The sequence below is a fragment of the Cyclopterus lumpus genome, chromosome 7, assembly GCF_009769545.1.
Source record: "Cyclopterus lumpus isolate fCycLum1 chromosome 7, fCycLum1.pri, whole genome shotgun sequence".
NCBI lineage: Eukaryota > Metazoa > Chordata > Actinopteri > Perciformes > Cyclopteridae > Cyclopterus > Cyclopterus lumpus.
In genome coordinates this window covers 20454392-20472324 of record NC_046972.1, presented here as the reverse complement: position 1 = coordinate 20472324, position 17933 = coordinate 20454392, and the positions used below count along the sequence as shown (strand labels likewise).

The following is a 17933-nucleotide window of genomic DNA, read 5'->3' as shown; positions in this document are numbered from 1 at the left end:
GTGTTCAATTAATCATTTATTCTTTCAAAATATTTCCCACATACTAGCGTTGGTTCACAGAACCAATTTTATATTAGTCTCAATGAAGTGATAAAGACGATACAAAATAACTACACAACTGACAAAAATACAGATTTACATCAAAACGAGTGACAAATTCCATAGAATTTATCCCACAAGTGTAAGTAATTCACAAGGCATAAACTATGCAACATTACTTCAGTACATGCATCTGCTCTCTGGCCACATTTTGCCAGGTTGAAGCGAGTCTCCCTTCATTCTCCATCCCATCTCTTTTGCATGGTTATGTGCAGATGGAACGTAGAGCACCGGTTTGTCAGCAGAAACGGATGCTACTCCCCGGGGGGGTGGGGGGTGGGGGGCGGCGGCATATAACCTGGATTTACAGCTACATGTGGCATCCAGCATGGGAAGTCTTAACTTTGTACCGCTGTTTTTTTTTTTTTTTTGTTGTTGTCTACTAAGGCCATGCAAAAACAAAAACATCAAAAGCTGCGATCACAACTAGGAGTTATACTGAGGTCAAAGGGCAGCATCTCTGCATGATAACACTGATGGTTAGACATGCAGGTTAGGGGAACACATTAAAACCTGGTAGACGGGTACATTACTATTAGTCATCGTGAACATTGAAGAATTCCACATGAAAGATGTGTAGCGTTATGGTTCTTTTGTCATGTTTTTGGTTCAACCAAAGTTATCTTTCTATTGCTTAAATATTTAACATTCCTCTCAATAGAATGGAAAGTGGTCATTCAGAGCTTGCAAGGCAGCCAAAGTTGATAAAGAAAAGATTTTAAATATCGACTGCTCTGGCATGTTCGGCCACCAGGGGTCTCCCAAGCACACAATGGGATGATAATGAAAGATCATTTGAACAGATAAACTACCCAGAAGGCAACATTCTGAACCACAGATTTAACAACAGAACATTTGTACGTAAAATGTTTTACCAAAGTATTCACACAATGCATGTTATACTGTTCAACAATCTTTTTGATGAACAAAATCCATGCATATAACAGATTTATATGCATAGAAGAAAGACAGTAAACACATTTAAACTGGCAACAGGTGTGATAGATAAAAATCTGCAGGAGATCAGGATTAAACCCACTGAAGAATCTCAGTGTTTGTAGTGAATTTTGGTCATTTACATGAAACACTGTGTGCACACACATCATCAGTACCACCGCTTTTTTAAAATGTCTTGTCCTTTGATTGATATGGCTTCAATACACTGTAAAGTAACTTTAGTCCAACCACAAAAAAAACACTGACAAATCTAAATAAATATACACATGTAAGTGCATAACCACTTGACTATACATGACACATGTGCACAGAGGTAATGACACGAGCAGTCGGAGATGTTTCCTGGCAAACTACAATACCAGTTTTTAAGGAGATCAAGTATTAGAATTGGTAGGTAGTATGATCCCAAACCTCCTTAAACCAGGGAGTTTGAGTGACAAGACGAACCCCATTTCAATACTGGAGCTCCTGTCCACACAGAAGTGCCCATCTCTGGTGCTCTGGTGGACGTTTGACCACAGAGAACATCGTTCCTCAGTACAAATGAAGCTCAATAAGAGTGCGTGACCATTCCACCCCGGTGGAAATTGAAATGCCACCGTCTGTGAGTGAAAGCAGTGGAGTTCTGCTTCCTTTAAAATAAAAAGTAAAAAAAAAAAAAAGTGCATTCCCCTAAATATGTTCAACGAGTAACAGCTGATAATATTGTCATAATGCGTTCGAGTGAAACGGAACACACACCTAACGGGATTAAACTACGTCATTACATCTATTCAGCTTCGTGACTGTCTATCTGTACACGTGCTACATGTAAATGAGCTACATGTAAATGAGCTACATGTAAATGAGCTACATGTAAATGAGCGCTGTTCACAAGGCATGCTCGACATTAAGTGAGGTTGTGTGGAGGCGGCGGCTGACGGACTTGCAGCGGTCTGGCAATGAGGAGGAGTTTTTTTGGCATGTGCTCAATTTTCCAAAAACACAAACAATTTACTGGAGAGAATTAAAGCGTGATGATATTAAACCTTGCATGCTGCATGACGAGCAGTGAAACCACACGATGAGATTACGGTGCACACGGATTTGGATGAGAACAGCAGTGAGGAATATTTAGACCGCCAGATAAAACATAGTACCATAAATGTACCTATAAGTTAATTCACTTGGTTACCCTTTTTATAATTGCTATAGCTTTTGGGGAGTGGGACGCGATCCAAAGCCACAACTCGGATCCAAAGCTCCTTTTTCGAACATGTCCAATGTCCAGACGTGCTTTCATTGAGTCTCGCTGGTTCCCGACATTCAGCCCGATCCATCCCATCACCGTTCCCCAGCAGGTCAAAGGCAGAGAAGCTCAGAGAGTGAACGTGGGGTTATGCTTCCTGACTTCCAGAAGGAGGCGCTCTCTGTCCCCGCGGGCCTGGGTGAGAGCGGCCTGGGCGTCAGAGAGCTGGGACTCCAGGGTTTGTCTCTGCAACGGATTATGGGATGGTTAGTTCCAGCTACAGCTGATGCACACTTTGGCAAGGTGGTGCACGCCAAGCGGGCGGATATCAGATTCTGCCGGACAGCAACAGGTGTAATCACATTACCATTACGCAATCGTCTCTGAATTGTGTATCTTAGAGTTCAGCAGTAACAGGACGCCAGTATTACGGCTGCATGTAAGACCGAGGGAGCAGAGAACTGCAGATTTAAACACGAGTAGAACCTGCACATCAGATGAGGTTTGAATATCTCAACGTGCAATACAGAGCTACACGCAGCCTAATGCATTGTTGGTGCAGTGGTGATATTCATTTTCATAGCCACTAAAATAGTTTACAAGCTTTATCTTGATTTCACACTTATTAGTAATGTTACGCTCTACAGTACAATACGAAACAAAGAGGTCCTTTTGTTTGTCGACTCCCTAAAATGTGCCTGCGATAGAGACGGGCTTAAAGCAACCACTGAGGTCATGTACTCGGTATTTTGGAGAATGTTTTTGCAAACTGGAACATGTTGTAAATCTTTTAGGGCAAATCTGGGTGTGGAAATAAGTCTGCGGGACAATGATCAGTAGCTACATACTTGTATTTTAAAATTGAGACCAATAAATATGGCTTTACATGGATATAACCATGTCTTTTAGGTCTGGAGAAACATAATGACCATAGAGGTGTGTGTACTAAAATAAAATCAACAGTGTACAACAATTAATGTGAATTCCTTTAAGAAATGTGACAGGGGGATGACACAGGGATGCAAACACATATGTGAAGCTACCTGAAGTCAGGGAGAAATGTGATAGCTTAATATCATATAACAATGTGCTATACACTTAAATAAATAGGAAATATCACTTGAGTACGGAGTAGCCAGGTATTGGGGCAGTAGCAGTAGACATGTGAAGCTGAAGCATTTACAGGACGTGGTTCTGTTTGGTCTCCCCTACCTCACGCTGCTGTTCAACAGAGCAGGACACAGGAACACCTGGCGAGGCTTTCGGGGGGTCTGTACCTTCAGCTGCAATCAAAAAGGAAAAGGGTGATGATCACTTTCTGTGAGGACGTTACAGCAGACGCCGCGAGCGGGAGTATTTGTGGATTTTTACGGTTCGTGATCCTGCTGATATTTGAACAAATTAGTTGTTTTCTTGGTCACCTCTGAGCCTCATGATGCCATCGTCACCGCGCTCGAGCAGCAGCTGGTCCACAATGAACGAGGCTGGGACAGGTTGAGGGGCCGTCGGGTAGGTTTTAGGGCTGTCATCCTAAAAGAAACAAAAGAGATCTGACAATTAACGACACACACACACACACACACACCAACATGGTTTCAGTCTTTTTACCAGGAATAATCCACTCAGTATTGCCTAAGCATTACAAGGAGTCCAGGGTATATATATATATATATATATATATATATATATATATATATATATATATATATATATACACACACACACACACACACACTGGTTGATGTTTTCCATTTCAGTGGATTTACAGAGTGGGTTAGATTTAGATTAGATTATCTTGAGGGCGAAAATACATTTTTTTTTTACAGCCAATTTGTGTGTATAGAACAGAGAATAATACACAATTTAATTCTGTATATAATAATAATAATAATAATAATAATAATAATAATAATGTACTGAGAGTATTAATAGCCCACCTTCATAGTGATGGTGATGTTGCTCATATGTAACTTCATTGGCTGACCATCAACGCTGAACTCGTCCTCCAGAAAAGGACCGATGTTGGTCACAGTGGAGGCTAACAACTGGGCCTGGCAGTCTCGCACTCTTATGTCCAAAAAGCCCGAAGACTCGGCCACGGCAGAGTGCCGGGCTGCAGATGGACCCATTTCTGCCCGCATGCACACGACCGGAGAGCCCCCGATACCCGGTCCGTCCTGCTTAGGGACGGGTCCGCTCGGAGCTGCAGAAAACAAAAGGGGAAAGTACATTTGAGAGCCACGTGGACGCGATACTACATGCTTTCAACACTGTCACTGGATCAGCAGCTGAGGCAATGTGCCGACATGTAGTGACTAACTTCTGATTTAGAGGCATCATACAAAAAGCAGGAGATCACGCAAATGAGGCTCGAAATGAACACTGGTCAAATATTAATTCTTAACATTTGAAATTTGATTAGTTTGTTTGAAACTGCTGAGGTTAGATATCAATCAATATGTAGGTGGAATCTGGTAGGTGGATTGTGTGTGTTTTAAAAATAATAAAAAATCATACAAATACTTTGTGTAAAGATTGTTGGTGAATTAAATAAAGACCATCACATATCTATCAAGACCATAGACCAGGATTGAGTTACATATGTTTTTCCTTTTTTCTTAAACCTATCCACATATTCTAAAACCTATTTTCTAGGATATGACTAGCAACCCACTGATTAGTCAACTATAAAAAAGGAGTAAACAGAGAGCAAACAGCACGGCACCAATAATCCAAGTTACCCTGAATGAGGCCCGCCAGCAGGTCTGTTACCCGGACATTGCCCAACTGCACAGGGCTCATATTCTGAGCTTCTACAGCCACAACTTGGTCTTCTCCCTTCACTTCCATGGTACAAGCTGTTCCACTCAGGACCAGCAGCAACACCGAGGACTGGGAGCAACATCACAACAACAACAACAACGTCACGTGTAAATATCACTTTGTTCAGGAGAATAATGCAACGCCACTGGCGGGTCCAATCTATCCATGAAATCTGCCAAATGAGCATAGTGACCCACCATATCCTGAGACATGTCCTCCATACTTTGGGACAGGGAGCTGCTGAGGTCCGCTGATGAACCTCCCTCAGTACCAGGGCCTATGCTGCCTCGACTGCCTGCAGGCGTGTTGTTGGGACGCATGGACTCCACGCCCGACTCTGGAAACACGAGTCAAACTTATAGTACACGTCACCTGTGTAAGTCAGAGAAATTGCTTTTGAAACGTCGTCGTGTTTTAAGCACCCGAGTCCATGAGGACAACAAAATTGTTGCTGATATCGCTATCCACGGAGAGATTTTCGTCAGGCAGGCTGCCATCCAAGATCACGCTGTCAAAGGAATGCTGGGAAGGCGACTGCTTCATGGATTGGTGGCGCAGGCTGGCGGCCAAAGAGGGGGAGGTCTCCTCTGAACGCTGGACCGGTTCCCTATAAACACACACACACACACACACACACACACACACACACAGAGTTGTTAAGGGACAGCCAGTAAAAGCATGTGGTGGACAGCATGGGTTCCAGACACACAAACACACACTTATATTGCCAACAGCACAGCAGGAGAGCACTCGCACTTACTTTGCCTGCGTACTGAACAACTTGCTCATGCCGGAGCCGCGACTCAGCATGCTGAAGGCGTCCTTTGTTATTGAAAACGCCCCTTTGGTCAGGTCCAGAGAGGCACTGATGGCATCTTTGGTCGCATCCTTGGTGACGTTGATGGCACTGGACAGCTCTCCCTCCAGGCTAAAGTTGGACAGTTCGCGGGAGAGCATGGGCGACTGTCCAGGTGAGAGTGGAGGAGAGAGGACAGGGGTGTCCTGCTGGGTTGTCGAGCCGTCCCCCTCCAACCCCTCCTCCACAGCCTCGCATGCCTCCTCCACCACCCCATCCTGTTCATCCTGTTCATTTGCAGAGACAGTATTGATGGAGATGCCGTTTTCTACCCCGCTGTCCTCCAGCACTGCAGAGTGATGAGTGGGGGAGATGTCAGAGTCTGTTATGCTGGGGCTGTCCGTCTCTGGGGTGTGGGGGACCTCCTCCTCATGCTCTGTGCTCACTGGTGGCAACAAGAGACCCAATTCTGCAGAGTCCACCAGGAGGGCGAGACACACTGTAGTGGATTTTGTCTTCTGGCCGCGGGCCTGCTTCACATCTCGTAGATCCCGGCCTAACTCCGCCCCCAACCGAGCCATGGCATCCTTCATCCTCAGCAGGGCGACATACTGGTAGTGGTTGAGCCACATCTTCACTGGGGTGATGGTGTGGGCCAAGAAGTGGATAGAGGCAAGCGAAGCCTCTTCCCGCTCTGAGGAAGGCTGTGGGGCTCCGCTGGGACTGGAGGAGGAAGGCGAGGACCCATTTTTCAAGGCCGAGGGCTGACACATCCACACAGACATGGCGAAGGGCTCAACAAAAGGTTGCGTTCCGCCTTTGGGGAATCGCCGCGCTCCATCAAAACCCAGGGTCACACGGGACAGACTGAGAGACCAGACATCCTGGGATCGCAGCTGCTTTCTCTCCAGAGGTTGTGGCTCAGTCACTTGAGAGTGCTGGAGGAAGGTGGCTGGGACAGGGTGGAAGGCACTCCGGTCTCTGGGGAAGGGGCAGGGCGGTGTGTGCTGGAAGAAAGGGCAGCTGGCGAACTTGTTGCAGGTGCTGTTGAGGTCCGCTCTGGAGCCGTGAGGGCAGAGGCGAGTGTTACTGAGAACCATCTGGGGTACAGTAACAGAGAGGGACTGTGGACGCTCCGGATGGTCCAATATGGAAGAATCCAAGGGGATTATTAACTATAGAAAGGAATATCAAAAACAGTCTCTTCAACCATGGATTCACAGACGTTTGTTAGAATAACAACAAGCTCCGTTCAGACAAAAAACGGTCTACAAATATGTATATTTCTTAATCTTTTTAAGAAACCACTAATATGTAAAAAACAGTTCACCTTGAGCAGAGTGACATCCATGCGGATGTCGACATGCTCTTCAGCCCGGCTGCTGTCTTGCAAATGGTAGAACGCTTTGACCTGGTCCAGGGTGTGCAGCAGACCTCTGGAAAACAGATTGATCCACAGCACGCTGGCGGGGTCCACGCAGAGCTGGAGGCTGTTCAGCTGGGCATACAGGTTTGAGGTGGGCACTGGGAGATGGAAAAAAGGCGAGAGATGCTGTAAATGTACCAAGGCGGAAGCGCTTAATACTTAATATAAAAAGATGGGTTGTGCATTAATAAAAAAAAATACTTTTAAAAACACACAATATGCGAGTAAAGCAGGCTTACGTACTCATTGTCAAACAAATCCGAAACACAAATATGGTCAAATGCGTTTGCACGATACCTGAAAAACTCGGGTTGTCCGGAAAGTAGTATTCTGTGAACTGCAGATGAACTGCCGGCACGTTGTCGGGCAGACGCAGAGCTTTACGGTTACAGGATAATAAAGAGCGCGTCTTCTTGTTTTGACGGCCTCTCGAGGACACCTGGATGTTGAGGTGCAGAAGTCAGAACAGTGGTGGAAATGGCACTAAATATGGGGTGTGATACATACTTTAAAAAGACTAAATAATAAACAAAAAGGAACTCAATTACTCAACAAAAGCACACTTTTTGTTACACATGACAGAACTAAAAAGCACCCGAGTTTTAACGTCAGTGACTTTGCGTCGTAAACCAAAAGGTGGAGACCCAGACACGTACAGAACTTCCCCTCGGTGTCTCTGGCTCTATCAAATGAGGAACTACAAGTGTTTTGAACTTAAAATAGCTTGAATCTTTTTTCTTTCTTTTTTTAAACGTTCTTTCATGATGAAAAGTGAAACGTCCGGAGTGAAATGAACATGTAATTTGAATTGGCAGGGGGTTTCTCAATCTCAGATGAAAAGGCACTGGAGCAAAAGGTTGAGCGAAGGTTGTTAGCACGGCAATTATAACACTATATTTTAATATAACAACAATCAATAGAACATATCAGATAGCTCGTCCGAAAGAGACTTGTGTTCCATGCGTACGGCCTGTTGTTAGGCAGATGCCTGCAGGGCTGCTCGTGTAACACGCCCTTTTGCTGGTTTCAGCTAACTGAATAGATGAGCACTCAGCTGCACATGACACTAGCAGAGCTACAGTTTTGCAGTAGAGACAATTATATACGCATGTTTTTTCCCCCTCAAGAATAATCATGCGTGTCCCCTAAATGAAGCTTTATCTTGATCACGCAAATAAAAAATAAAAGCAGTTTGCTATCACATCTGTTTGTCAACCGATCACTTCCAAGGACTGCACTTCTCCCTCACATGGTAACAGCTGGAAGCAGTTCCACAGTACATGATCCACAGTAGGACAATAAGGGAGATGTTGATATTGACCCTGTTGTAATGATCTACTATCGATCAACAGTGATGTGGCTGGAGGTTGATTGGTTCCATTTTACAATTATGAACTCTTTATTTCCCCAATATCAATAATGTCTGCGACTGCTTTGTCACCGCTAACATTTTCTAAATGCAAAGCGACTTCCTGCTCTGCCTGACTGAAGAACAGATGTCCCTCAATCCATTTACTGAAGTCAGGCTTCTGGCAGAGCAGGTAAATCGGATCAGTGGACCATTAGCTCGTCATCACAACAACAGTCCCCAAGAGCGAGATGGTGGCACCAAATTAGGAACTGTTACAGCTCCCCCAGCACCCTCTACTCTTCCTGCTGACTCCACGCCCCAACACCGGACTGGTACACCTTTTATTACCTCCAAGATGACGTCCTTTTATGCAGTTCTTTGGTTCCCCTATTTTAGTTTGTCTGTTCTGCTTTATTTTGTATTTGTAATTTTCTATTTCTCTATTGTGTTCATTACCTATATGGCATTGTCTCCTTTGCCTCATGTATTTTCTGAAATGTTTACTTGTATTGATGTTATGGTTTTACCTTGCTTCTGTGTAGAGCACTTTGTAAGCCCTGTTTTTAAAGGTGCTATATAAATAAATGTATCATTATTATTATTGTTATTATTACTTGCCTGGTGAATGTCCACGTCATCCATCCTGACCACCACACAGCTGGATCGCAGCCTCTTCAGTGCTGCCCCTGGAGGGGCCGAGTTCCTGCTGGACGCCTGCTCTGTGTCAGAGGGGCTCGACTTGGGACTGGACTGTCCGTCTGAAAGGACGTGAGGGATAGAGGAAACACTTTGTGACGAGCAGAAAGCTTCATTTTTGCTCCCGAGTGTTTTTTGTTGTCGTACGAAGCCAAACAAGAACATGTTTTACTTGATTACACAGTTTTTGATTGTGTTTTATTGAAGAAAAGTTGTTTTGAAGAAGCATTCCGAGTACAAGACAAATCTTTCACACCTTGAGCTGTCTTTGCAGAGGAGTCCTTGGTGGACTGGGGCCCCTCAGGGTGTGGCCCGGGGAACCCAGAAGCCTCTGCTCTCCTCTGGTACTCCTGCAGCAGCTTCCCAGCCCACTGGGCCTGAGCCTCCATGGCTCCACTGTGGCGTTCCCAGTGCCGACATCCATCAGCTGTAATAAAGCAGCAGCGAGAGGGGCAGTTATGATTCAGCAACCATTCCGGACTTAAAATTGATTTCCTCTGAAGATATGGGGAGGTATAGCATCATGGGCTATTTGTGCAATAGAGAGAGAGAGAGAGAGAGAGAGAGAGTGAAAGAAAGAGATTGTTTGCATGTTGAGTTCTTTAGAATACAAATATATATATATATATATATTTCGGTCATAAAACCCGAAAATAACAATGAAATGGTTCAAAAGATGTTGTGGATCCATTCTGCATACATGTTTTTTTTTTGTTTTTTTGTGTGTAATTGACCATAAACGGCTCAGGAGGGAACTCTGCTGCTCTACATTCAAGAAGCACACAAAGAAAGATGTCACTCTCCATGGCCATTAGTCCGCCTGAGGAGTAAATCCTCCTCACAGCCGGTCCACAATGAATGCCGTGGTTAAAGTGGGAGCTGGACAGAGCCTCTGGGCAAACGCTGCTGAAGGACCAGCAGTCACACTCACCAGGTCTGTGGACGGGATAGTAGTCGAAACCCAGCTTCCTGAATGTCAGCTGCATGGCGCCTTGCAAGCCCGGCGGGGGAGCCTCATCTGCACAAAAATCACATGTCAGCGGATAAAACCATCACGACAGGAATTAACTGTCAAATGCTTCGCAAGCCATTGTATTTTAGGGAGCACAATTGTGGCTTCATGCTGAAGTAAAACAGCATCAATACACTTGATTTACAAGACACATGACTACACGTTTCCAGCTAACCGTCATCGGTTGAAGAACTGTCGTTGCATATGTGTAAGTCCAAACGGGATATGAAGGTGTGGTAAGAAGACTCCTTGACATCATAGAGATCAAAGAATTGACTCATGTTGTTTGGGGTGCCAGTGGGGGCGGGTGGGGTCTCCGTCCAAAGGTTATGGAGGCCAGGCGATGGAGGAGCGGTCTAAAACACACAAGGAGTCAAATATCTGAGTCAACAAGACGATGTGACAAAGTGAAGAAATATTCGTCGTGGGAAAAAAATAAAAAATAAAAAATATAAAAATAACTTGACCCGTAACGTATAGAAAATATACCCAGAAATAGTCTTGAGCCAACTCATTGAAACACACTTTAGCTGGAATGCGGCGGGTTGAAGATAGAAATAGATAAGTAAACCTTGGGAGGTATACTAGCCGGACCTGGAGGGATTCAGCGGTCCTGCTCTTCCTCTGCTGGGCGGACTTCTCCATGGCCTCGCTGAGAGATTTGGCGTAATGGATGATGGCTTTGAGCTGAGAATCCGTCAGCACCCACAGCAGGTCGTCCAGAATGAAGAGCAGCTTGGAGGCCAGCACGTTGCAGTCCTTTATCTAGACGGAGCAACGGGCTATTAAACTGGATTCGTTGCAAACAATTAACAACTTTTGATGAGGTCAAGTTGGTCATTTTTTTTAATCAATTGCCTCACAGAATAGCACACGAATGTGCAGTCTTACTCGGCGTTTCAGGGCGATGCGAATGCGTCCCTGGTTGGTGATGAGACGTAACGGGGTGCTACCGAGGTCCTGGTCGTCACTCTCGATGGCATCCGCCTCGATTCGAAGGCTCTGCCAGTTTATTTCTTTGAACGTCAACACCTGATTTAAGCGAGAAACATTTAAAAACACATTCACATTTCGGTATCGGTGATGTTTTTTTATTAGACACACAGAGAAAGAAAAGGCAACGGACGCCATTGCTTTAAAGTGTGCCGCACTGTACCTCTCCTCTCTTCGGGTCGGTGACGCGGGTGTAGCGGAGGTCACTCTGCTGCCATTTGGGGTTGAGGCTGTTTCCTTGTAACTGCCAGAGCTCGAAGGAGGCGTGGAAGGCACGAGCCTGCACCTTGATGGTGATGGAGTTGATCCGGACCGACATGCCCTCCACCACTTTCTCGGCAAAGCCATACTCGCTGTGGATACACGACGTGGGCGGAGGCAACGTTCACACGGCACGGAGCATTCGACATCAGATATGTGGTCAGAACACGGGATTCACGCAGGCTTACCTCTGGCCGGCTGTTATCGCGATAGGCGAGGGGCCGTTAGGGGGACGCGGCTCCTCACAGGTCCTCATTTCTACCTCCACCTTATCCAAGAACTTCACAAAGAAGAAGAAACCGGACATTTACAGATGATAACAAGACACAAAGCATCATTTATGGAGAAGAAGTGTAACTAAACGGTAAAAATTACACCGCTAGAGTGCGCTCAATTTATTTATTTTTGGATGAATAAATGAAGGGAGAAGCGGACTTTTGGAGGACAACAATAACATAATTCTTACCAGACAGATGGGGCTTGTTTTCAACTTTGTCCATTGTATCTAAACAAATAAAGACAGGACGGGGAGGTCCACAGAGTCAGTCACACACACTTGCCACAGCATTCTGCCCTGTTTTAGCATGCACAATGAACATCGAGCTCCTGCTCCAACAACAACAACTGCCACGCTATAATATCCGGAGACTCTTCCGCTCAATAAATCAAATAAGCTATCGTTTGACAGAAATATAGAAAACAACGACATAAAGACTGCCCTTGTTGGTGCCATTTTAAAGTGTTGTGAAATACTGCATTTCCATTCTCAAGGCCTTTGACGGGAATTTCCATTCAAATTTCATTTAGCTTCAGGATGCCGAGAGCCTTCGAGCTGTGAATGACTTACACAGTGAGCCGCCAGCTCCCTGTGATTATTGTTGGTGTATGATTTGGATCGCAATACAAACTGATGTTGTGCCTGTGGATGCCTTAAGATGGCGGATAATAACTTATTACAACTCGCACTGACACTAGAACTTCTATCTCGATCCCGAGATGTCTGACATTAGTAGAGTTTTGACCTGCAATGGTTAAGTAGACGGATCAATATACAGAAAGAAAAATCGGCAACTACGTTGATAATCTAACTCATTGTTCAAGTCATTTAATCATGTAAGATAATGATGTCTTGCTTTCTTTTTTTTTGTTGCAGCCCTAATACAGTTTAAAATGTAGGTCAAGATCAAAGAGACTAAGGGTCTGCAGCCATGCAGGTAGATTTGCTCCGCTGTACTTTGAGCTAAATGCTATGCTGGATGTAGATGTATAGCGGGTGTAATAGTCACCACGTTCAACGTTTTACTTTTGCATGCTAACGTGCTAATTAGCGCTTCACACAACGTCATTTGATGTTCTAGTATTTGGTCATAAACCAAAGTATTTGAGCCAAGAGGAAAGGTCACTAAATGTCAGTAGGATTCATTCTCTGGGAACCAGGAATGTCTGTACGTCAATCCACCCACGAGTTGTTTTTTCAGTCTGGACCCAGGTGTTGGAGTGAACAACCCTAACCCGCCTAACAACGCACAACATCGTCCTCCTTACAGCCCTCTTACTAACACCTCGACAACAGGGGGATCACCATCTTTCAATGGTGTAGTTCAAGCTAAGGGAGAAAATGGGAGTGAAACTTTTTTTTTTTTTTTTTTTAAACTAAATGATTAGCAGCCTGGTACAGACCAACAGTTCAAAATATTTTGGTCTTTCATAATGGAGCTTTTTTTTTTAAATGAGAAGTTAGCCTGGGGCAAGTCTGAAAATAGGAAAACGAACCAACAGTCAGTAACAGTTGCAAAGGAGAAGTTATTTCTCAGCACTCTGTTGACTGCAGGCAACAGCACACACACACCTCACTGATAAGATACAGTTTAAAGGAGCAGGCTATGCAGGTTGCAAAATAAAGAATGGAAACATGGCAAAATTATTAAATATAACCCGATTAAGCCGTGAAAGATATTGTGTCTCGAGTCAGGCCGATGCATTGTACAGTACGGCTGCAAGCCAGAATATACATAACATAATATTATGAAATGCTGTCCTACAATGTGAGAAAGATGTTCCCTTCCAACAGCAAAGCTGCAGTTGGAGGACGCTCGAGGAGAAATGAAGGTTCATGGGAGGTGAAGATATTTACGTAATGTGTAGAATACACATTGTAGCGATTCTATGAATATTATTAGACACAAACCAACTATCATAACAGCTCAATGCGCAGAAGCCAGTTTATCTCAGCATCACTCGAGCCTCCGGCCTTTTGTGTCCCTGTGAATCACGGCCTGTCGCTCTATTACCAACAACCAGTGTCGGTCTGAAGCCTCACAACGTTCTCAGCCGTGCCTCCAACAGTGCTTATCTGCGTCTCAAACCACTCTGAATTTCAAAAGCCCTCTCGCATTAATACACAGAAAAGCTCTGTTAAGTTTGCAAATGAAAAATGAATGATGTGGTTTTTCTGCAGTCGCTGCTTGGTGGCTCAACCTGTCGATGACAACATACCCTGATGGCGGCTTTGTTGCAGTAGACCCGAGTGACAGCGAGCCAGGTAGGCAGGTCCAGCATGTTTTGCAGAACCTCCTCATCGAGCTCCAGGTTGGACAGCTGCCCCTCCCCCTTCAGCGTACTGAGGTTGATCTTGTCCGGGGACAGATTCTTGGTGAACCTACGAAAAAAAAGGGGGCCCAGGTACAGAGTGAATACACATCATTGGTATATGTCACAGATGATTTTGAAGTCCTAAATAAACCAATTTAAATCATGCCGCTTGGCCAACATGTTTTTGAAGTACAGAACACCGTATAGTGATCACATCGTTTTCAAGAGAGACCAGAAGAAATACAATTTTAAAAAATCTGACCTAATTCATACAAGAATCCGTGACCACAGTTAAACAAATATTAAAGTCAGACAAACAGCAATCAAGTGAAAGAAAAACACGTTTTTGAAGTACAGTGCATCGTACATCTGTCGGTGTCAAAATGATCACATCTTTATGTCTCATGCAGATTACCGTCTAATTGACATTAACATATTATCACACGACCATGAGCAGGCAGCTTCATTACGTACTGAATTGTAACATCTGTACAATACAGATGTTTCACCGGCGGTTTCAACCACAGGTACTTTTCCGCCGTGCACATTTGTTTCTTGTAGCCCGAGGAACACCACGTTTGTCATAAGCTTCACTGCATTCCGGATCGCATTTCTTTCCGTATTACTTTTAGTACTGCAGCCGCCCATACAAAGTACGCGCTGTTTCACATGTAGTATGCATTTTGCATTCTGAATTTTGTCCCCGTTGCTAAAGTATCCGCTGAGCAGAGGACTGGCACACTGCAAGATGCCACTGGATGCATTGGGACATCCAGGTACTTTTTGGCGTACTGCATTTTGACAAACTAAGTATCGTACACTTTTTTCCAATATGTTATCATGTATGAAAAAGACCCAGAATGAGCACACGATTCTAAGCAAATTATGTTAACTGCGTTTGTATAGGAATGATTCGGCACCAGGCTTATTTTTAATCCATATTAGCAGTTGATCCGTATAACCGTGATAACTACAAACGGATTCCACTGGAGTGCAAATGAATGAGTCATCCTGAGAAACTGTAGCAGCCTCCTTTACGAGAGCCACGCAGGCCGTACTCCCCATCGAGGTTAACATCTCCGAAAAAGGTGCTCACGTAAGGGAGCTCCAGCAGCCAGGAACAGCAGCGATCAGAGCAAATCAATTTGGTATTTTTCATTTTACACTCAGCACATGACTGAACACTGTCCATGGCAAAGCCGGGACATTTCAGACGACATCGACCAAGCAGCTCCGTAGTCCTTCGTTTTGCTCAACATTTTAGCCTCAGTTTGGTTAATAATATGAATTAAACAGATGGGACGGCGTGCGAATGTGGTCAGGTTTCTCAAAAATATTTGACATTGTTTGGCCTCCCTGTCGCCAATAATCTAGTCAAAGCCGAAAGCTTCCCAACAAAATAACCACTCAACACTTTTACTGCGGACAAAACCCACTGCTTTCATTTCATGTCAGCTCGTACACTCCTCGAGGGCCTTTAGTGAGTCATGCTTGATGGTTAAAGCCCATGCATTTGATTACATTTACCTTTTGGATTGGCAGAACGTAAAAAGGAGTGATTTGCTGGTATTCATAATTAACATCTGCATAAAAAAGGGGGAAAAACCACTGATTAGTGGTTCCATTAGTGAAAAAGAAAATAGCCATATAGGTTTAGATTAGCCCATTAGCGTGGCTTAAAGAGCATAGAAATCCCACAGCTTTCCAATGGCAAGAAAGAAGTTATTGTACAAACTTTGCCAAAAGCACAACTGTTTGGTTTTACAATTAAACAATCCCAAGAGCTTGTTGAGACGATTAGGCCTAAAATTAAAGAATAACCATTGAAAAGGTTTATTTAAATCCAACAATCCCTCAGTGGTTTCAGGAGTCCACTGTATGTTGTACAGCAAAACATACAAGTGGATATGACATTTTATGTGAATGCATTGCAGGTAGGTCTGGGTTCCAACTGAGGATAAGAGCTTGTCGTCATCCTCCCAGGCTTAAAATAATATTAGCGTCATAAAAAAATCATGCAACACTGAGTCAGACCCTTAAGAGACAGCGGAAGAGATGCATGGACTCCAAAGCCAAATTTCCCCACAAACGATGGTCAGCAGCATCCACGTGCTTTTGCATGTCTACGTGTCCACTGTGTCCCGTCTGGTGCAAAAAAAACAACTTGTTTTAATTATTCAGTGACGGACACAACAGAGGGGGGGGGGGGGGGGGGGGGGGGGGGGGAGAATACGGGTCATTAAAATGGATTTAGCACATTCTTATTTTCCCGTCTCGTGGTAAACTTGAACCGTGGCTACGAGACCTTTATAACCTTTATAACAGCACACAGAAGGCCCCAAGACTCTTGAGCAGCAGCAGCATCACTATGGAGGAAGTAAGGGCGGGTACAAAGAACATGCTCTCCTCTGAAGAGGATGCTCAAGGTGACCAGAGTACAATGTAGGTCCAAAGACTGAATGAATGTTGATGAGACTATAGTAGTATTACTGACTGATGTTGAGTCAGGGCTGAAGAAAGAACGCCCTTTAAAAGACCCTGGTGCATTTTTGTGTAAAGATGTCAAAAAATAACTTCTCCATAACTCTTCATGTCTACAATCTGTGGCATTGTTTTGTAATGCTGTACTGAACATAACAAATACCCAGGCAAGTAGATTAGATTAGATTAGATACAAAATAAATAGATAGGGAGGTAGATAGATGTGCTTTGAGTGGTATTAAAGAAGAAAATATGCATTTTCGGATAACATTACAGCCTCTTCGCCTTTCCATTTTGTATTATGCATGGCCCTAAGTGACACTGCATGGCCCTTAGACCACGAAGTGGCACAAAATGACAAAGTAAGTGGGGTACAGTGCAGTAATGAAAGATGGCTCATTGAACCTAATGCACATCAGCTTTCTAAAGCCAGTATATATTATTAACACGTGCACACAGCTGGGAGAGTAATCTAGTTAGAGGTTATTAGTTAGTTTCGTTCAGGTTGAACTGGCATGCGGCGTTCACGGTCCACGTCAAGTCTCGTCTTTCTCGTGTGGCCGTTACAACATGCAAGCGTTGAGCTCGTTGGGAACCAAAGTGGGAATCAATGTAGCTGCTTACACGTAACGTTAGATAGCCGACACGAGCGTTAGCTGAAACGGTAACGTTAAACCCATCATCCAGCCGGGCTAAGTGTGGCTAACACAAAGCCCCCCCCCCCCCCTCAAAAAAAATAAAAATAAATAAATGACACTTACCTTGACAAATGTTTCAAAATTTGCTTTTTAATAATTCCGGCCATTTCTGTTTCGCGTCCGTGTCGTAGAGACAAACACCCGTTTTACCGCTGAGAATCAGCATGCGGCATTACTAGCTTCCAGGCACCTCTCTGTTGTCCACAGCCCGAGCTGTGTGCATCTTTTCAGCCGCTGCAGGCACAGCCGAGTAGCCGCTGCCTCATCAAACACCGGACGGCGACCGACCACGGCGGACCACAGCGGCGAGACACTGCCACCTGCTGGACGCGGAGGGGAGAACAGGAGGGCGGAGATTCTCTCTCAGCCATTAGGACTGAATATTTACAAATAAAATGAGACTTCACTGATGACACGCTGTGCAAGTGAGGATGCTACAGTTCATTCTTTTTTTTAACATCGAAGGACAAGGGTGTATCCAGATACCGTTTTCAAGAGAGACCAGACAAGATAAAATAAT

General features: G+C 44.4%; 1 protein-coding gene across 2 annotated transcripts; it reads right to left on the bottom strand.

Annotated features, from left to right (window-relative positions):
* Nucleotides 1–3: 3 nt before the first annotated feature.
* On the bottom strand, nucleotides 4–17695 carry uhrf1bp1 (UHRF1 binding protein 1). 2 transcript variants are annotated; one of them, XM_034538134.1, is made up of 21 exons: nucleotides 17477–17695; nucleotides 14139–14301; nucleotides 12109–12147; nucleotides 11831–11922; nucleotides 11545–11734; nucleotides 11280–11420; nucleotides 10983–11153; nucleotides 10564–10744; nucleotides 10308–10394; nucleotides 9633–9803; nucleotides 9299–9438; nucleotides 7627–7768; nucleotides 7234–7427; nucleotides 5868–7078; nucleotides 5530–5714; nucleotides 5305–5444; nucleotides 5026–5176; nucleotides 4222–4487; nucleotides 3706–3814; nucleotides 3497–3567; nucleotides 4–2530 (listed from the first exon to the last, which is right to left on the bottom strand). In XM_034538134.1, exons 1-21 carry the CDS (start codon nucleotides 17518–17520, stop codon nucleotides 2414–2416), a joined length of 4005 nt encoding a protein of 1334 aa, XP_034394025.1. In that variant the 5' UTR covers nucleotides 17521–17695; the 3' UTR covers nucleotides 4–2413. The 2 variants fall into 2 exon arrangements, with proteins under 2 accessions (XP_034394025.1, XP_034394026.1); XM_034538135.1 differs by lacking the exon at nucleotides 12109–12147.
* Nucleotides 17696–17933: the final 238 nt, after the last annotated feature.

Bases quoted from the DNA above. Each gene is read 5' to 3' on its own strand.
- uhrf1bp1 (XM_034538134.1), bottom strand. From the start codon at position 17,520: ATGGCCGGAATTATTAAAAAGCAAATTTTGAAACATTTGTCAAG. The intron at 5,445-5,529 runs GTGCTTAAAACA...TCGTGTTTCCAG, and splicing joins TGTTGTCCTCATGGACTCGG to AGTCGGGCGTGGAGTCCATG. The intron at 4,488-5,025 runs GTAACTTGGATT...TGTTTTCTGCAG, and splicing joins GCTGGCGGGCCTCATTCAGG to CTCCGAGCGGACCCGTCCCT.